Raw genomic sequence first — 21645 nt, 5'->3', positions numbered from 1 at the left:
GGTATGGTAAAGAAATCGACATTGGAAAAATATATCAAAATTGAAAGACATCATGGATGACCATCCTATAAGAGTCAGTTTTGATAACAACACCAAATAGAAAATATTGCAGTATTTCGTGAAGCGCCATTTTTCATTCCAAGTTTTCTTCGAACCCTCTGAGCAGTTTAATTTGTAAAATGACAAATAAGCTAAAGGTTCGTTAGTTTGATGGTAGACCCCGTCCCTGGTTCGAAAGGAAAAGCCCAAAGTGAAATTACCCAGCGGATGAAAGCCACGAGAACGGTCAGGATTCTTGGAGATTGGATAACGCGGAGACGTCGCCGTCGCATACATTTCGTGAGATTTGGGAAATTTAGGGGGCACCGTGATCCCGCATAGTCGCGGTCCGCAGCGTGGCTCGTGGCTGGAAGTCAACCTTCCTTTCCAGAATCTTTCAGAACTGCCTGGAATGCAGATTTAAAGCCTTCGACGACAAATCGAACCGAAAAACTCGAATGTACGTTCGAAAATAAGCTCGACGAAATGCACCGGACATAGCGAAATTGTCGACGAGGAAATTCCGTCGTCGTGGAAGAACGACTCCTTCGGATCTTATTTCTATCAACTTTCTGTTGCTTGATTTGGTGGAAAATGTTACTTGTCCCTGATAAGGTGCTCCAAGGGAGTTTTACTATTAAGGGCTGAAGAGTTTATAACTTCGTTAAATGGAATACATAAAATAACCGATATATTAAATAAGATAAACACTACACTTCCACCGATAAAAAGTTATTGGCGCCACGTTACGTGCTCCTCGAAATCAAACAACTCTCGTTCGACACGTTTTTTTATCGCTAAAAGTAAGCGAATTATTCGGGTGGTCTATCTTAAATGCCACACTCCGTATAATATAAAATCCCTGCAGCAATATGCGAACAAGTCTCCACACCCTCGCCATGAATTAATACCCAGACCATTCGTAAACAAATCCTTTCATAAACGTATTAGCATCCGACAGAAATACATTCTCAGGCCCTAAAATAACGCTCGCCAATGAACTCTTGCTTCGAGAAGTCCTCCAACAAATTCACAGCCGATTATTACAGCATTAGCGAGCGATTCCAGGAGTTTCCTCGTGACAGGAAGTCTCGAGTCGATAACTGGCCGACTAAACAGTCCCATGATCCAACGTTCGTTCACGCGACCGTGGACATTTCGCGAACGGAATCGCGAACGGTCGGCGCATCGACGTTAACCGCGAAAGATGTTCCTGACTTTCCTGAAAAACTTTCCTGGGTGGCAGCTCCCAGGAGAGGTCTGAGGTCTTCCAGTTCCGCAAGACGGCTGATATCAGCCCGGTGATTCCGAGAAATGAGAGCCCCGTGGCTCGTCCTGATTCTTGCCAAGATCCTGGACCTGGAGCAGCTGGTCCTGGGGGACGCCGAGTGTCACCGTAACGACACAGTCTTAACAATCCCGGCTCGAAGGTCGACGGGGAACCTCTCCAGACGCAGGAGGCTGACGTTTCCAAAGGACAGCGCTTTCGTGGTAAGTGTGTCCATCGATGATGTCGCTGGTGGGAGCTGAATCCACGTTTAATTCAAACCAGGATCGATCGTTGGGCGAGGATCTCTCGGGTGCTTCGAGGGAAGCAAGATGGAGGGTCCGGGGATGTTTTTGTGGAAAGAGTGGTGAATCTTCGTGTGTGCCGTTTGGGGAGTTTGTAATTGTTGATTGATATTCAATTTTGGAGACACTGTGCTTATGACGTGACTGGGTATCGTTGGTAGTTTAGATTTGACTTTGTTTGATTCTGTTACGAGTCGACTCGAGATGTGTGGACTATAAAGTATGTTTACAGTTGAAACGCTACATGTGTTAACGAGCTTATAACGAAAACAGAAGTGTTATTTTTGTTTAGATGACTATGTCCACTCTGCAATCGATTCAACTCCAACTGCCAAGCAGCTGGTACCTCGACTTCGAGTTTGACACGATCTGGCCTATACAGACTCAGGAGTACTATAAGAGGAAACATTTCATAAAAAAACCGTGGATCATCAAGCGACGGCATCGACGAGAATTGTACGCCAATTTTGAAACAGCGTTCGATAGGTACGTTAAATAAATTGTGAGTTGCACTGGCCCTTGAAAATAATGCTTGATATTGAATACTAGCTGCACCACCTAAATTTTTTTGAATTCGAGGGAAATTAATTGTAAGATGAATCTGGGATTAACGCTGAAACTATCCAGCATTACGGATTGATGTTACTTTACTCTCGTATGTACAACATCGTAACAGCACTGATATAAACTTCTTTCAGTCAAAATCTACCAGGAAGACAATGCGTTCTAAGAACAATATGCGAAGCAAGAACGTTGCTGAGCCCACCAGGCGTTTCCTTCGTAGAGGACGCCATTCGAGTGATCCTGAGGTATCATGAATCACCTTGAATCTTTTTTATAAAATACCACAGCTTAGACCTTGTTGTAGCAATTGTCCATTATGAGCATCTGTAATTTTTCATTACAGAAACGTTGAGAATGTGGCTGAAACTGATCACTACGACACTGCTTACAGGACGAAGGAGCCCTGCGACGTTGCTTACTCGTGCCCCTTTTCCTTGCTACAGATATTGTTATTTAACCTGTACTCTGACACTCTATCCTGACAATAAATATTTTTTTACTCGATATTATCTCTTCATTCGGATTAAATGTTAGGTCGTCCAAAAATTTCAAGCCACTTATACTTTTGCTACTCAAATTGATGTGTGCAACATATTCTTAAGTGTTATAAAAAAAAGGTAATTTCTCTCATTTTACTGTAGTTGTTCTTTTACCCAATATAATTTTCTAGCTAAGCCTGGGTGAATCTTCACATAATTAAAAAGACATCAAGAACAAATGATTCAATTATCATTTAAAATAAAGATTCCAAACACGTCCAGCTAAGTAAATTAACCCTGTAACCCGTATTCTTTGCAAAAATGATATTTCACAATCCTGAAGTATCTCTATCTCCCAACGCAGGAAATGGGTAGTTCACAGAAATAGCGTTACAATAGCGTCCCGTATGGTCAATTCGGTTCGATTCGATGTCCTTAACAAGCTTCTTTCCGTCGATTTCTCAAGGCGTGTAATCGGAGTAGCGAACGAAAGAGTCGATTCACCGAGACGGAACGTTTCGTTCATAAGGGAGTGCCGCGGGGAGGGAAGAAAGTTAAATAGAAGGCACAGAGGACTCCGAGAAAGTCGGGCAGCATCAGTTCCGAAATCCCATTGGTCCAATTAATTCTGGACAAAGTTGCCCCTTCCAAACAGTTCGCGAACTTCAGAAGCTTTCCAGAGCTTCCGAAAATGTTATTTGTTAGATGGTTTTAAATTGTCGAACTCCTTGGAATTTTGTTCTTAAAAAACGCCTGAGTGGAAATACCCAAAGCTCGATAGACGCCCAGACGGAGAAGTTAAGGTTATCTCAGCTCCCATAAATCCCAGCCTTGTCATCAACGAACTTCTTAAGCCCTGGGGGAGAATCCCTGCTGTTTGAAGCCCTCAAGGCGTAAACGTCCCAACCAAGTGAGACGGGCGAAGTGGATAAGCGGTTAATACACATTCGAAACCGGGTAACCAGTCGCGATGCGACACGACGCCGACGTCACGACGCATGTGTCGCGCTCCTGGTGGCTGTGACGGGCTGTTTTACCCCGCGACGTCATGCGTGACAACGTAATCGACACGCGTGGCTGCGATTATTGCCACGGCTACCGCCTACGCTCAAACATTTCCCACAGCTGTGGTTCGATCAACAAATTTACTCATTTTCATAATCCTCTTACAGTGTAATCGGACAAGTACTCGTACGTTTGTTTTCTTCTTGGTGTTAAAGTCTAAAGGAAATCTATTTTTGTTTCTTGCTTGGCTTGTGAAACTTTTCAAATTTCGTTTGAGAAATTCTTGTTGAATATTTCAGGAACTTCTGTACAACTACTTCATAGATTAACACGTTGATCGCCATGTCACCCACACGTGGGTGACAGTGCTTTCCACTGAAGAACTAAAGAAATTAATTCCGAATGTCAAGCATCAAAGGAAATGAATTTAAACCAAATTCGTGAATTTTGATGAAATTACAAGAATAAATACGACGATAAATGTTTGATTATGCAGTCTCCAATAGCGAAATAATATTTCATTGTAGTAGAAACTTTAAAGAATATTTGTCTGGCAGTCAACGTGTTAACAAATTCTTCTATAAAGAACGGAGGTTTCTTTTATAGAATTCTTGCATAATTTATTTTCGTTTTAGTAAAATCATGGGAAATTTCGAGATTTGAATACTTTTACGTCACTACTGGAATCTGAAAATTTTCCATGATTTTACTAAAACGAAAATAAATTACTGTAGGTAATGATTAAATATGAAATAGCTTTTCAAAAGCTACAAAATGATACGTAATACTTGCATATAAAGTAATTTTAATGACTTCAAAATATCGCACAACAACGTAAAAAATCCACGAACTTTTGGTTCGCCTTAATAGCCTATACAATAAACCAAGATGTCTATCCAGGCGTACAACATAAAAACATTCTAGAGGAAAGCGTTTCGAACGAGGATTCATTTATTAGGGTATCGCGACCGTTTAGGGGAAATTATGGAAACGATAGAGGCTGAAGATAATCTTTTTAGAAGACGAGAACGAGCACATCCCCGGCCTGAACGCGAGTCGCAATTTTCCGAAAGTTTCCAGTACCTCGGGAACTTCGTCGGGGCGAGTTTCCCAGACCATCGAAGTTTTCAAAATAGTTGTCAACATAATTGCACACCCTCCCGCGAAACTTCCACTGAAACTGCGACGTTATTAACGTCTATCCTTGTACATCGATTGTCTGCTGCGCCGCGGAAATTGAGCTTCGTGGAAGTTTACTGTCTAACGTCACGTAGCTTTTCGACTCCTCGGAATTCACCGTGCGCCCTGGACGAGCTATCCTCATCGTCGAACGCTAATCACTCTCCTTAAAACTCTTTCATCGTCCTCTCGCGATAGTTTAGAAACCCCAAAGGTCTATTTCGAGGACGCGACCCAATTTTACCAACTTCCGCCAGTCACGTTTCATCTTCAATTACCTTATCTCATTTTCGAGATGATCTCTCATTTATTTTTAGCTTTGTGTTTCCTGTATTCTTTATGTTCAAGATTATTGAACGATGGAAAGAATATTATTTTCTGTCCTGTGGGTGTAACGTACAATTTTGATAAAGGTAAAGTATTCTTGTTTTAAATAAAGTATGGAGCTCTTTACTCCACCCCAAAATCAAAGTATACAAAGAATGCTCTAAAATATAGAAACGATTCCTTTCTTTACCATGTGTAGTTTATAGAAATAGACTTATAATCTTCATGTTTCGTCCGACATTCCAGTTTCCCAATGCTGTACATTGTCTCCTGAAGTATGTCTGCTCGGGACACAAAATTATTACGCAAAATACGGTCTCGCATAATCAACGATAGCGGTGACAGCGATTAGCGTTCTCCCGCGACAGCCCGGCACGGTCGTTCGACCAGCTGGCTGCTAATTGTTCGTCAAATGAACCGAAGGAACGCGGGAAGCGTTAATGAACTTGACAATGGTCCGTTCCGTGCTCGAAACGCAACGATAACGGTCGTTTGACACCGACCCGGGTGCCATTCGTCGAGAAGACCTCGTTGAGGAGCAAGTGCCGCTGGTGAGTAAATTCATTTCCATACGCGCGTTCTTGCGTCGCTTAAAATGCGAATTTTTACGTTCGTTCGCGACGTGAAATTTCTGACGGTGGACCCATTCGTGTTATATTCAAATCTTCGCGATTGTCGGTATAATAAGTCTTGCGAGGTTAATTACGTGTTCCTCTGTGGACGAAAGAGAGAATTATAGAATATTTCCATGAGGAACATTTTGTTCTACATAAGAATTCATTAGTTTATCGCAGAATTCTTTATTCGTTCTTTATTCTATAATAGAAATTATTATTCCGCAAAAGAATTCTTTATTTTATAGCAGAATTTATTGTTCCACAGAAGAATCCTTTATTCTATAACTGAATTCTTTACTTCACAGAAGAACTCATTTTGTTCATTGCAAAATCCTTTATTCCACGACAGAATTCTTTATCTCGCAACGAAATTCTGTATTCAACAGAAATCGACCAGTGCAAAGAACATACATTCTTGATTCCGTAGGACGTACACATTTTTCTCTTCCCTGGAATAACAAAAATAACAATTTTCGCATTCTATACTTTGAATCGCGACGTCCAGGGGTCGTTATCAATTTCCCAGCGTTTCCAGGCCGACAGGTAAAATCGAATTGGACGAATGAGAGGTGAGAACGATCGCAATATCATATTTCTCCGAGCCCTTAACGACCGGGCTATACGTCGCGGGGAAAGAAAGGAGGCCGTGAAGGAGTCTCGATAATACAGTTTCCCCGATAAGCGAGATCACGTCGCCGCCATCGTTCACGCCAGAAAGGGCTGCCACGGTCGTTCGAGGTCCGTTGTGTTTTGCAGTATCGGCGTCACCTATCGATCATTTCTCCTGCCAGGCCGCTCTTCCACGGCCGACTAACAATTTCCTGCTTCCTAAAGAGTTTACCGAAGTGAGTTACAAGATATTTCCACCGGGAGCATCGATCTTCTGTTCACCTCTGGGACCACCAGATGCTTGGATCTCTAGACACTCGTTTATTGAATTTTCATTCTTAATATCCCGCTGTGTCACACTTTATTTAAATCATTAATATTCTAATTATCAAGTCGCGGTATCTCCTGGTGTATCTATCATTGTTTTTACGCTCTCAATTTTTATTTTCCTCTTCCGATATTTAGACCAGAGGAACATTAACAACGTTGAATTTTATAAATAGTTAGATTCATCGAAATTTAATTTTATATCACGACTCAGGGACCCCTTACATTTACTATCGGAATCCTGACGAATAACCATATGCACTAATAAGTCTATCGATTAATAGAAGCTTGATTAAAACCAGCACCTGCACAGAAAGTTTTGAATCTACATGGTGGCCACAGCAAAGTCAACATGTGTCGACGAGCGTACGTGCAGTTTAATTCCGCTTGGAGGTATTTTAAAAAATTCCGTAACAATTCCATAATTGACGGGGGTGCAGAAATTTCGCAGCGCCAAAATGTTTCCAATACAAGCTGGAGTTGCCACGGGGGCGGAAATTTATTGCATTTCCTCGGAGCCAGTCGTCCATTGACGGGCCAGGATCGAAGGGTAGACGCGTTCGCGAAAATCCGTGCGAGCGACGAAACAGCCGTCGCATCGAATGAACCTCTCGCTCGATCGGATAGGATTTATCACAATCAACGCGCGGGAAAGCACGGAAACGACACGAAAATTTCTCGGCTAGTTCCGCGTCTTGTCGAGTGAACGTCGACCTCCTAAGACGTTAATCGAGAACGTGACTTCGTGTGCCGACAGCTATCGATCGTTCGACGTTTTATTTGTTTCTATGTTTACGGGAATTAGATCCTTTTTGTGAAAACGCGCGGGAATACGAGGAAAAGGGAAATATGCTGTGGCAAAGGCCTCGTCAAAAGGTGAGAACAACGGGAAACGGTAGAGGATAAAAGAAAACGGGAAACGGTAGAGGATAAAGAACAAAACAAAACGGGGTACAGTAGAACCTCTGTTTAAAAAAAAGAAACAGAGTAGAGGCAGTACACAATATGGTGAGAGCTTCGTTAAGAAAAAAGATGGAATTTAATACAGCGGAGAATTGAGAAAAAGTTATGAGATAGTGGAGCATATTAAAAATAAAGATTGTACAGTAGAACCTGATCCTAGAAACTAAAGAAATATAATGCGACAGAATTACCCATTTAAAGAAAGAATTATTCCGTGTAAGAATTCTTTATTCTATAGCAGAATTAATTGTTCCACATGAAAATCGTGGAAGAATTTGTAAAATAAATGACAAATAGATCACTGCGGAGTGTCTATTCTATTCTTCATATATATCACACTTATGGTTCTACATAAGAAAGTTTGACAAAGTGTTACCTTGAGCAAAACGCGACTTTCGATGTATTGTGACGAATCGCGCCGGGAGCCCTCCGAAAGTCGGTAAAAATGACATCAATTCTCGTCGAACCAAAACGATTTCGTAGACGCGGTCGAAACGCGCAGGGTGGGAAGAAAAACGAGGCGCGCGAAATGTCACCCGGCGACGCAATAAACGACGCCCGTTGCTCGCTGGCTGCCGCCCACGCTTGACGAGGAGATAATTTCGGGGTCGACGGGCCGTTTCATCGTACGAATTCGATAAATAAAAAGCACGGGCTGCTCGGTAACTCGGGGGATGTACAGAGCTGTCGATTTTAAACGATACGCGGCCGGCATCGACGAAAATTATTGCCGATATCGAACAATGTTCGTAACGAATGTGAAAAGGGTCTCGCAGAGAACTGGCAAGTGTTCGAGAAAGATTAATCGTCGGATTTTACAGAGCTGTCAATACGCTAATGAAACACCTAACTGTTCACATTTACCGGGGGAGCGTGCTTGGATATTAATTTTGTGTAGTTCGAGGCGCGGTATTTAACAATATTTGAAAAAGAGTTGGTGTATTAATATTCTAGTCAGAAAGCTTCATTTTCTCTTCGTCGCATTATTATCGTAGAACAATCCTCAATTAACGCAAAACTTGAGTATCTTCGTCCCCCTTTATCTCAACCGACCCCACTTTCGTTAGCTATTATTCCAGGCGCTGCCGTATCAAAAACGTTTACACTAAAAAATATTCGTGTAACACAGTTGATTAATCATGTAAAAAATATTTCATTTAATTGCTTTCGTCGAAAAGGTTTCATAACACGCCCTTAACAGTACCACGGTGAAATTCCTGATCGAAAGTAATACAATATGTTAACGTATCGCCAATATTTGCACGTTTCTGCTTCCCGAATGAGAAATAGTTTTCGGGGAACGGTAGAATCACGTTCGCAATGTTCCCAGTGTGCAGAAGTTACAACGAGAACGAACGAACGAGGGTGGAAAGTACTCGAGAAATTTCAATCGTTTATGTTGACTCGTCTAATAGATTCCGGGGAGATTCCGGGGTAAGGGGGCCCGTGTTCTGATTCGATCAGACGGAAATTTCATTCGATTTGACGTTCGCCAAGCTCGTCCAAATTTAAATCACAGCACATGCGATTGGATTCCGTTGTTTAAGTTATCGAACTTGGGCGACATCGTCGCCTTAACGCTCCCCCTTTACCTCTTTTCTACGTATAAGGATGCCAGTGTTCCGATTTAGAGCTATAGAGGTAATTTCGTTGTTTTGAAAATGATGCTTTGCAGCTCAGTGACTCTCAAACTCTATCTTCTCAGGGATCCTCCATAGGAGGAGCAAACTTTTAGCGAATTTGTACAGTAGAATTAAATTATTGAATCTCAAATTATTCAATCACAAGAGCTGAATAATTATCTTCGAATGTTATATGTAATTTACAGTAACGATACATCCCTTAAAAGGCGAAAGGGGTTGTGGAACAAAATGATACCTATGTTATTCAATAAATGTGCTTTTGAATTTTTCTGAAAAATTGGCACGAGCTTTCTGGAAAACCCGATATAAATTCAAGTTCTAATTGAGTCTAATTTGTGAACTCTACTGTTCGAAATCAAACGAAAACTGTTACATGGCTTTCAAAAGAAATTACTTTTATCCCTTTCGACGAAACCAGAATGTGATGAACGCGTTGTAAGTGCAAATATCGATACATCTCTATTGTCGAGTCCGTTGTTTGTTCATGTGAATTGTGCAACTATCGAACGGTCGACTAATGGTACATTTGGCTTAATTGACAGTCCCAGAGGAAAAAAAATCGGTCGTTCGCGCTCGAATTACGTGCGATTTCGTGATTTCCTCGTTCGAACGTACCGCATTCTGTCTATTTCAATAGCTTTTAGTAAACAAATGGCGTACTGCCGCTCAACAACGATAGAATCAGAACGCTTTTTTCCCCCGCTGGGTCGTTCGCAATTTTCACTCCACCGATTTGGAATAAAATACCAACACAGGGGGGGGGGGGGGGGAGTGAAAACTACAACATTCGTTCCTTTCCATTTCCTAAAAAACGTTTCCGTTGCGGTCGCGGGACGCTTTTGTGAACCGAGTGAATAAAAACTAGATAAAAATTCGTAGGTGATTGAACAATCCGGCCACGAGTACTTTCCACTCGCGACGCGTGGATTTCATTGAAACTAAATTTTGGGTTTGCACCGTTCGACTACGTTCGTTTAGTAAATAAGTTAAGCTTAAAAATAGTTCTTGATACCGTAATGTCTACTTTCGCCATCGAATAAAACCATATATCTCTTTAATAACGACACTCCAATCTGGGATATATAATTATAGAACGAATAAAATTGCGTGAAAATTCTTCGAAAATTTAATTCTCAGTCCTCAAGGGTGAAGCCGCTAAAAGTTTTCCTTCTGGAGGACTGAGAGCCACTGTAGCACTGGATATAATACCGAGGCAGAAAATGATCTTACTAATGAGGCCGCGGTGAAAGGGTCGAAAGAGTGAATACAGTGAGCGAGGTATAATAAAGTATGGGACATAATGACGCCGGCCAAGAGAGGAATATTAATAACACAGAGCTTAGCCAAAGGGACAAAGATGGAAAGCGTTGCCGAAAATTGCGCCGGGAAAATTGACGTTCGCTCGACAAGACGTAAAATGGCGGTGGCAGGGCGCCGAAGGAATTCGACAATATCCTTTTTCCCAGCGACAAAGGTGGAATTCCTTGGAACAACGAAGGGACGGTGGCTTGGAGGGGGGAGGGGAGGGGAGGGAGCAGTAACGCGGGAATAAAGAAAACCGGAGGGAAATGGCGAAAGGAGGATAATCAAAGAAGAAAAATGACGACGGAACGCGAAGTCATAATGCGGAGAGAAGGAGAGAAAACACGGAAATGTATTTTATTATTAATGGCTGAATCGTAGAGACGGCGAGGACGACGATGCCTTTCATGGCCGCGAAGGGAGCAGTAACGAGGTCTTCCCAAGAAAATTGCGGGACTTTTTCATTGTCGATGTGTCCGATCGCGTTAATTGCTCGGCTAAAAGAACAATTTATGCGCGTCGGGATTTGCCAAGAGGTATTCGATTCCTTTTAGGAAGACGTCGCGGATTTATGTGGAAGGGGGTGGACGCATAAAGTATGGTAATTGTACTTTTTCTCTTTCGTTTGAGAAAGACGAGACTCGATTTAAATATCGGATTTTTTGTTCAGTGAAAGTCTTGTATAAGTAATATTCTCGCAAGTCGATTCCTTTTATTTTCAAATTTAATCTAATTAAAATAAAACAAAGTAAAAGCAGAGTAAAAAGAAAGAGAAAATGATACTAATAACCCTGGGAATTTCCTTTGATCGTCATTCATCCCGTGTAAACTTCCCGGCTAGAACAAACGAAAATAAAATTCGAGAACGACGGTCAAACCGAATCTCAGCGTGCACTAAATTAATAATACGGCAATTGAAACGCCCCGCACCCGGAGCAGAAGAACAAACGATTCCACGGGATCTCCGTGAAATTCTGGGCGAAACTTCGTCAATTAAACTCTTCGCCGTGTTCAATTATAAAACACAGACAGTCTCTTCGCGACTTCTTCAAGACTCGAGTCTTCGTGAGACTCTTTCGAATTCCCTTAGTCCTCGGTGTCAAACACGAGATGGAGAAAGTTTCTCATCAAAATGTACACTTAAGGGATTAAAACGGAGAAGGTAAGGGCGGAGAAAGACGAAGAAGATGATGAGCACACAAAGCAGAGGGAAGACGAGGAAGATGATCGAAGACGAGGAAATGAAGTTAAGACGAGTGCTCGAATTCGTTCGGAAGAACACCTGACGATTCGATGCATAATTACACGAGGAAACGAGCGATCGTCTCGCCATAATGTCGTACGTTTGGAGAAAATAGCATTTCCGAGCAAGAAAGAGGCTTCCTTGAAGAAACTGATGTCGTCGATTCGTAAGTTGCCAGGTGATCGCAGAAGCAATGGGAGGAGACTGGAGGATGAATTAGCGGCGATTCCCGCCAAGTTGGCCGCACGTGAACTGGTTCAACGGTGTCGAGCTGGAAAAATCGACGGTCTTTCGCGAAGTATGCAATCTAGCCGCGCAATTGCGCGGCAGCGTCGTGCCTCCGTCACTGTCGAGAATACATTTCGATCCTCCGCCATCTTAACCCCTTCAAGAAGTTAGGGAAGTCTTAGGAATTTCCTTGGACTCTTGTCTTCTCGAATTTAATTGTGTTTGGATTGAAGAGATGACTGGGCAACTCAGTCTTCATTGAGAGAAATTGTATATTGACTTTGTAACGACCTTGCTTGGAGACAAAATGATCCTTAGAAATTGAACAGTCCTCGTTTCGAAATAAATCCTTTTCTCCAGGAAAAATCAAAATCGAGTTCGTCTCCCCAGGGTTAATGGTGTTCCTGTCCATCGATTCACGCCATGAGGGGTAGTCCATCGTGGGTGATTGTTTCCCGAGGACCTGCCCCAACAATTCTGGTCGTAGAAGAGTCAGACGGTCAGGGCTTACGGCGATTCCTACCAAGCCCAGAAAATTACCGATCTCCTCGACGCCTCTTTTATTTCACCCCGAGTCGTCGAACAATTTCTCAACGGATTATAGCGAGATTTGTTCCCAGGAAGTTGGATAATTCCTTTACAACTCGCCGCAAACCCGACCACGGTGGAACTTTTCGTCCCGCGCTTGCCCGCGGCGGGACAAATAAAACAATTTGGCCGCGACTTCGAAATGTGTCCTGTCGACTGGCTGGAAAATTGCACCCTCTCCGGTCGCCATCGTTCCGGGCTCGAATTAACCACTTCGATTCTGAATTTCTCCTTTTAAAGTCGAAAAAGAATTGCTCGAGTTACTTGTTCGCTGAATGTAACTGGATTGGAAAGATAGAATATTTATAAGAATATAGAAATATATTTTCTGATTTTTCAGCGATGGTCATTTGAAGGTGGTTAACGAAAATGTGTCGTCGTATTAGAATATTGACCTTGAGAAAGATTCAAATCAGTCCTCATCGCAAGCAGAATTGATGAAAGTCACTATTTTTATTCATGCAATTGGAAAGTTATTCGAAAAAACGAAAAATATCTCGTGAAACTACATCGAGAGACCTACACGTGTTCGAATTTTTATCTCGACCCAATTACTCCTTTCCATAAAATAAAAATAACAAATAACCCCCCAGCCTCCAATCCAGAGTATCGTGGGCCGCGCCCTTAATAAAATGTCCGTCTAGGTAAAAAGCTACCCTTCCATTGCGAACAGCGGCCAAGCTTGACACAGGCATGCATTTCCTTGCATTACAGAAAATTGTTTCGTTTGATTCTCGTTGAACCACGAAAAAACGGAGGGCATCGCCGTTTCTCTCCGTAATTGCATTCTCTTGATCGTTTTGTTCCGTGTAATTAGAATATAACGTCGGCCAGAGATGGAACTGTTCAACCAGGAACGCTGCTGTCTGCAGTTGATGTTGATATTCGCGATACAAGAAAGCACAGAGGATTTACGGTAATCAGAGTTTTCTGAAACGATGGACCGATGTGCTCCGGTTGATTTGACGCCGACGACGATCTCACGTTCCTCTTTCCCTCTCATGGTTTGTTTGCTTCAGCAACTTCTTCTTTTTCGAGCTTTTGAATGTTAATAAAGTTCCATCGGGATGATGGGCGTAGCAGGCAATGTAGGTCAGCTCCTTCGAGGAGCCTTTTGAATTTATCACGAGGGAACGCTGGTAACTTTTCACCTTTTCTTTTCAGGACAACCATGAATCGGAACGGAAGTTGTCTCCTCCTTTTAATACTGTGCGTCGCCGTGAGTGATTATCAGGTCAGCTCGGACAGAAACACTACTCTGTCGCGACGCAAACGTTACGTTGTCTTTCCTGAAGGATCCACGTTCTCTGTGAGTTTGACTCGATTCTGTTTATAATCTCGAGTACAATTTGAATTAAAGTTGAACGTGTCAACGCATAAATTTAAATACTATAAAAATTCATGAATGGAACTAATTTATTGCCTCTAAACATTTCAATCTATCCACCATAAAAATCATCCGCCAATTTCCAATATTAATTCGCACAAATCACTCCAGACTCTATAAAGTATCTCCAGTGATTTTTCGCAACTGCATAATAACGTAGTTCCTCTAGAATGATCGCGATCTGTAACAATATTCAGTCCCCCGGTATCTGTTTATTGGATCTTTAATATTTTACGGCCGATTCAATGCGAAGCGTTCAATCAGACATGAATTGTTTCGATCAGGCGCTCGCGAATTTCCGGTACGGCTCGATGCCTCGCTACGATGATACAAATTGTAAATTATTGCCGCCAGCCCGTGTTTCGTGATTCATTATAAACGTCGCGCATTAAACGATTGATTGTAAAAGTAAATCGACGCGACGTTTTACAACGGAAAGCTATTACTCGCTGGTACGGACTGCTTCATACCGAATCACGGCAAACGTTTCGCGTTAACACGAGCGCCGATACTATTGGTACACTGTTAATAATTACAGTGTAGGATTCAACGCGTTGAGTATCAATAATCCGGAGAAAGTACTACAAGCTTCTGTGCGATTTTCTAAGGAACGCGTAATGTTTTATTCTGATCGTCATGACCTGCAGTAATTATTATTACCTTCTCCGTACGAGATAGGAATTGATCCTGGAAAAGTTTCCCATCTCGATCTGATTTGATTTGAATAAAATGTTACAGATATCTTCAAAATATAACAAGGTGTATTATAATCGAGTTTTTGATAAGTCGAGTGAAAATGTACCACGAATTTAGATAATTACTACCCGCAGATCGCGCTTTGTATGACGGTGCACACACTGAGCCCGGACGACATTTTCACGGAGGGCGTGAATTGGGGCATCTCGTACGACCTGCCCAACGAGAGCAAGCCAGCCCTCGAGCCCTTTCTGCAGCTCAGACACGACCAAATGAAACCTGGAAATAAATACTCTGGTCACGCGGTCGGTGCAATCGAGAAGAATGTCGTAAACTATCCAGGATGGAACAGCTACGAGAAATACAGCTTCAAGTCTGGCAAAAAAAAGTATTATAAACCTGATTACTATTACCTGCAAAGGAGACACCGCAGGGACCTCTACAGTAAATTGGAGACCGCCATGAATGCGTAAGTTGATATTCAGAAATTGTTCGCAACCATGAGGGCATCTTCCACGAGCACTCCGTGATACGAAACTCGTCTATGGAAAATTCCTTTTTCACAACATTGTGGAATATCAAAAACCATAGAAGGAATATCGAATCAAACTTTCATTTCATATCTCTTACAGTTTCATGGATATTTACAAAAACTAGTTACGTGATCAGCGTACACGACAATTTCTTTTTCATCCAGCGGTCGAATCATTCTTATACATTCTCGGTAGAAGTAACAACGTAGAAAGTAACAACGGGAAAAGTAGAAAAGAACTACGAAAAGTCGGACAGGTAGAATAGATCTGCATGCCTCCAGACAAGTAAATTAGGGAACTAGGTGGTGTATGTAGTCAGACTAGCACAGTCGTATTTCTAGTCGAGCGAAATGACACCGTTTGTTGTCGGACACACTCTACGATATTCTTTGACTAAAGAAAAAGCCCAATCTCCGACGTCTGTGCAATTAAGTACGAGTAGGAAGAAAGAGTATGCGGTCAGACTTATAGAATTCTACCATGTGTTCGCAGACAAGCGAAATAAACCCATACGTAGTCAGACGAGGTGCATAGGATTGTTTCCTTAAAGGAAAGGATTCTCGTGCGAAAGTAAAAGTGTAAAGTTGGACTGTAAGAATGGAATGGTGCACTTTCATACAAGTGAAACGACTCCGTACCTAGTCAGACGTTCTCCGTTGGTCTCGTTTACAGAAAGTGTCTCTACGATTACTATAGGATTAAACAAAGCGCGAAGGAAGATTTTATATACTCCAACAACCAGAATAGAGCGAATAGCACGAGTCTGTAAGTTCTCAGACAAAGTTCCACGGCCAAAGACTCTCCGCAGATTATACGCCAATTAAATTAAACTAACAGGGAGACAACGACTAAAGAATCGAACCTCTGGTACCTGTCAGACGTGGATGCTCGTGTCCCCTGACAAGTTAAGAGATCGCGAGAGGCAGAGTGAATTTTCGAACATCCTCGACGTCCATTTACGTTGCCCAGGAGTGCCCATTAACCCCGTATCTCTAAATCGTAGCGAGGAATAAATTCTCACGAAGACGGAAGCGGGGTCCTGGGGCGAGTGGCACGCCCGATAATAAAATGTTACGGTGGCTTTAGTAGTCTCGATCGTGATCGAACGATCGCGGTCGTTCGCCTTTATGGAGAGCCCGTCGGACCGTCTCAGTTTTTTCCATGTCATCTACGGTGATGTATTTCGGTCGCGTTAGTGTAAAATGTCGTCGTCGTCGCGTTACGACGACGGTATCGAGCGCGATGGCCTATCGAGCGCATAGACGTCGATAGGGGTGAACGTAACGTCGTCTCCCTCGTGGATGCAACACGCCTAAACGGGAGAAGTGCGACGCCGCGGTCTATAAACTTCGTCGTGAAAACTCCCAGCGATAGGCACCGATGCAATTATGTACTGCGTATTTATTTATTTATTACGTGCATCGTGGATATATGATGGCCCTGTAAATAACCCACTATCCAATTCTTGGATTTATTTATTAAAAAAATGATTGATACTTTACTGGGATTTTACTGTTTTAATGTCATCCGAATGGTACCGTTCTAATATCGATTTTAAAATACCATTGTTCGAATATTAGTATTCAAGTATTATTTCTCAGATGGTGTTATTGGAGTGTGAAACAGTGATATCTGATCTTTACGCTGTTCCTATTCAATACTGAAACATTAGATTGTCTCAATTTATTTGATTATTTAATCTTGTATTTATTTGAATCATTTTTGCATCGTCCTAACAAAAAATAGTTTATCTTCTCCTTTTCCTCCCTAAAATAACCTTCCAACTAGGAAGGAAGTCATATATTTCGTAGTATCAAGAATTTCTCCTGGGATAATTGTTCTATTTTTCCATCCCAACCTAGATTGAAGTTCCTCGAAATGTTTCGTCGGAAGAATATCAATTTCAAACGTAAATACATCCACGGCGCCAAAACGTGATTTTATCGCTTCGAATTGTTTCCCCGAGAAGATTCCACGTGACATTTACATTCGTCCGATTCTGTATCGGTCAGCGGCGTCCAGCCGACGAAAATAATCAAGCCCCTTGGCGGTGGATATAAATCTGGTTATGGGCAGAGCGAACGAGACAGACGAGGAGAGAACCAGCAAACCATTTCCCTTCGTGGCTGTTGGCCCCAGAAACAGATAAATGGTCTTCCAAGCTCGTTCAGAAACAACCTCATCCCCCTACTCTTACAACGACTGTTACCTCGCTACTACGGCAACGTTCCACGCTGGTTGAGGCGCCACCCCCTGATTCATGCCACCCTTAAGTACCAGCACCAGCACCACACCGTGTACCAACCTCTTGCAAAGCCACCGCTACCAACGTCTGGAATCATTTTTTGGCCTACGGAGAATAGTACCGCCATTTGTTTCTGTACACTATGCGTGCTCCTCAAGCTAGGAATAATTCACTGGTCGAATATTTCATCGACGATCGAATGCTGCGAATAAACTTCAAATATCTCGGTATTTCACGTATCATTAAACGAACATTTCTGTTCAAATATTACTACTTCAATCTTCGATGTTCCAATATTGCTATTACGACAAGAATATCAGAGTATCGTTATTTAAACGTTATCGTTAAAATATTACTATTCGAATGTTGTCAATTGTTATCGAATCGGCTCGATAATAAACGATCAGAGGAACGAACAAGCCTAATTTTCCCGTGTAAAATCGTCGAAGCGGTCGAAAGGAAAGGATCTCCGTCGTAAGTAGGGTTATGCAACCGTTGGCGTTCCATTTACAGTCGGAAATGAGATTTTGGAAAGAAACCCTTGGCCTCGTAATCGATCGAATTTAAGAGATCCAAAAGAAGCCATAATACGTAAGATAAAACGATTTGGCGTGGAGAGCAGGATGCAGAAGGGGATTGTCTCCGCGGGCTTAGCCACGTAGCATTAATTCCACCGAGTTTCTTCGGATCCACTCCTCCAAATCTCCATCCTCCCTACAGAAGAATCTCTCTGAATTAATGGCAAGCATTTATTCGGATTGGCGATCACAGGACGCGACCTTATTTCATAGGGCCGTGGTTTTCTCTCCATCTTATATCTCCAAGCCTCCTTTCCAAGGAGTAAACATTGTGTATTTCGATATAGAGCCAGGCTAATGTCGAGCAATTTTTCACGTGCAAGGGTAGCCAGGTTAAATTTAATCGCTTTCTAATGGAAGTATATCCTAACTTTAATACATAATAAATGGACATTCTTTCAGAATGAATTTCGACGGCAGGACATGCGTCCTTCGAGCCCTCTGCGAGGCGTCCCAACGCTTGATGCCGAAAGGGAACACACTCGTCGAAGAAATGTTGAGGATATCATTCTCGTAAGGCTCACAATTACTTCCCCGCACGATTCCCCTAACCTTTCGATGTACAGTGTGTCAAGAAGTACAATATAACTCTTAAAATTCCCCTAAACCATCGTTGTAGGTTTCCATTGAAACGCCTGTTCTCGCACGAGCCAGATGAGCATCACGCGTACGGCAAGGCTCATAAAGCGGGCCACGAGGGCCAGGATTGCGCCAGTATGTTCGCCGGATGCAGCTTTTCCCTCATCGACATGGCCCTCGGGAAATACGACGCGCAACGGACACGAGAGCCTCAACTTCCGCTCGGATACGACGGAGCCACCGATCCGGGACGCTCTTCCGGGGAGTGGAATAGGTACAACATGAAATAAGGCGACGGTTCTCGGGGTGGGGAACCTGGGGGAGGATGTATCGAGAGAAAACTAGTCCTAGAGTCTCCGTGGGGTGCTCTTGGGGCTCGATTTAAAGAGGAAGTCGTCAACGGCGGACCTGAGCCCGGTAGAGGCGATGCTAAAGATAGAAGATGCTACTAAAGATGTGTAGCGATCTGCGCCACGCGATGCAAACGCTATATTTTTGGGAAATTCGATTTTATGGGATCAGAATGTGGATAGTTCTCGAACGAGGAATGGCGACAGATTCCGGATTTTGTAAGTGTAAATATACAGGATGTACATGAACAAATGCGAGAATATGTAAAATATGAAAATTAGATCAAGATTGTGTTGTGTAAATAAAAATGTTGGTAATTATGCAGATGCTCGCCGATTTTGATGATCTTGAAGTATGTTAACAAGGGAAAAGTTGTTCAAAATAGTGACCTTGACGATACATTTCAAGCTCATCGAAATCGGTGAGGTCGTCAATCACCTACATAATTACACTGCAGTAATTATTGCATTAATTAATTAATAAGAATAGTATTCCACGCAGGTGAAACCGCGGAGCGCAGTTAGTTACATAATAAAATACCCAAATCTCTCAAAAAAGCTTTAGCACTTCGTCAAATAGAATATCCCAGCCACTGATCGGGCAAAGCCTACCACAATGGTTCACGCTTAATTTCTCAGAAACGGTCCCCTGACGCAATGCTTTGAATTAACGTCTTTTAATTAGCACCAGCTGATACCCTTTGCCGCGACGGCGTACAGTTTACAACGAAAGACGTCGTAATACGGTGGAGTGAGGGCGATATCGGTTCTACCTCATGAAGGAGCGTTGTGCTACGGCAAATGCCTCGTAACTTTTAGAACTTCCAAGATGCTACGGGAACAGCGATACGAGCAAGATACTGGCGCACGCTGCCGCGTTTTGGGTAATTGGATGAGCTTACCTATCGACTGGAGGGGGACGGGGTCGGGTGGTTAGAACATGAAGCACAAGCGGGTGCAGAGGAGACTGGATAAGGGCTGTCTGGATATAGGTGGTTGCGCTTTTCGTAACGCGACGTCCTGGTGGTTAAGTGTACGACTCCTACGATAATAACAATTCTTTGTAATGTTGCTATACCGAGTACCAGTATATTTCGTTGTAATAGGATTAGGTTGCGCATCGGGCCGAACGTTACCCGAAATCGGGAAAACTGTTTCGTAGCAGGCAGCTGCAGACGTTCCGCGAGCCAAAGCCGACTTTGCGTAAAGTCGCGGCGGTTTGCTGATTTGCATGAATGCTGCCGGCATTGTGGTTTATCCCCGACAGCGATACGCTGAAGGACAGAGATTACTCGTTTGGGACGAGCGGATGTAAACGTACGACCATTTAACTCGGGTAATTGGATGTACTCGTTCCGCAAATTGAAGGGGCTGTCCGGGTTCAGACCACCTTTCCATATTAATTTTTCAGATATTTCGTTACTACCGGTAACATATTTATATTTCATATGTGTTCTGTAATTTCTGTTAGTGTATATATTTTGTAATTACTAATCATGTATGTTAAGTTCGTACCTTTTTTTTTGTGATTACTAATAATGTGCATGTACACATCTCGTATATATTCTACAATTACTAGTAATGTATATAATTTTCTATATTTCTGTTTCTAGAATTGCTGTTTAATGTCTACAAACATTGTAAAGTAAATGTTGTCCAATACCAAAAAATACTGGCACCAAACCTATAACAAAAACCTACAAGAACAACAGCTCGACACTTTGCAGCCTGCGCTTTCCGCTACAATCTTAATTTCCTTTTCTAATCTGATTTTCACCAAAAAAAATTATTGTCTCAAACAAAAATAAATTCCTAGAACCAACTGCTCTTTCAGAGCACTTCGCCTCCTTAACAAATTTCAAGATAAAAGTTCCTCGTCTCGTTTTCGATGGATTCTTTAAAAAACGGAGACCATTGCAGCGTTTAATTTTCCCCACGCCGAGTTTTCAGCACGCGTCGAGCCTCGTCGATGCCGGTGACGTGTCGTCGCGGGGCGTCGACGATAAGAGATGAAAAATCGTCGCTCGCCCTCGGACAGCGATGCGGTCGACGCGAACGACGAGACTGTTTCAGCGACAGGGCGAACCAGCTCTAGCTCGTTGCCGTAGAAATTGATTTTGGATTTATTCGGTGACGTCACTGGCCCGAGGGTCCCTCGAGAACGAATGATACTTCTGCTCCGCGTGACGGATGGCGTTGATACAGTGGATACACAGAACGAGACCAGGGAATCCGATACGTCTGGATATTGCCTGGGTCTCGCTGCCGAATGACGTTCGCGCCTAATTCGTTTTCGTCGAGCGACGAAAAGGGACGATTCGTGTACCAAGTTGTCGATTCACCCCAACCCCTAATAATAATACGTTCTTGTTCTACCGTGATTGTGTATATCGAGAAATTTTAGTAAATGTGAATTTACTACGGGTGGATTTTAGTGTTGAGTAAGGGGACGGAGAAATTAATATTTAATGGTAGAAATAATAATATGTTTGGTATGGAAGGTTAGGTATAACCTTCAAGATAAAATGTGGAATGTATAATGTAGAAAAAGTGAAAGTAAATATCTTCATTTTCTCTTCTCATTTCCTTGCT

The 21645-nt window shown here is 42.6% G+C and overlaps 2 protein-coding genes across 3 annotated transcripts; both read left to right on the top strand.

The window, feature by feature from the left end:
• The first annotated feature begins 1353 nt into the window (after nucleotides 1-1353).
• Nucleotides 1354-2657, top strand: LOC128873523 (uncharacterized). Its single transcript, XM_054117149.1, has 4 exons — nucleotides 1354-1530; nucleotides 1904-2097; nucleotides 2310-2420; nucleotides 2519-2657. The coding sequence occupies exons 1-4, from the start codon at nucleotides 1354-1356 to the stop codon at nucleotides 2655-2657; spliced, it is 621 nt and encodes a 206-aa protein (XP_053973124.1).
• Nucleotides 2658-5689: 3032 nt separating this feature from the next.
• Nucleotides 5690-19408, top strand: LOC128873909 (uncharacterized). 2 transcript variants are annotated; one of them, XM_054117916.1, is made up of 5 exons: nucleotides 5690-5716; nucleotides 13850-13994; nucleotides 14903-15237; nucleotides 18527-18637; nucleotides 18744-19408. In XM_054117916.1, exons 2-5 carry the CDS (start codon nucleotides 13857-13859, stop codon nucleotides 18991-18993), a joined length of 834 nt encoding a protein of 277 aa, XP_053973891.1. In that variant the 5' UTR covers nucleotides 5690-5716; nucleotides 13850-13856; the 3' UTR covers nucleotides 18994-19408. The 2 variants fall into 2 exon arrangements, with proteins under 2 accessions (XP_053973891.1, XP_053973892.1); XM_054117917.1 differs by lacking the exon at nucleotides 5690-5716 and adding an exon at nucleotides 6502-6520.
• The last annotated feature ends 2237 nt before the right edge of the window (nucleotides 19409-21645 follow it).

The sequence above is a fragment of the Hylaeus volcanicus genome, chromosome 3 (genome assembly GCF_026283585.1).
Source record: "Hylaeus volcanicus isolate JK05 chromosome 3, UHH_iyHylVolc1.0_haploid, whole genome shotgun sequence".
Classification (NCBI taxonomy): Eukaryota; Metazoa; Arthropoda; class Insecta; order Hymenoptera; family Colletidae; genus Hylaeus; species Hylaeus volcanicus.
This window is presented reverse-complemented; position numbering and strand designations above follow the sequence as displayed.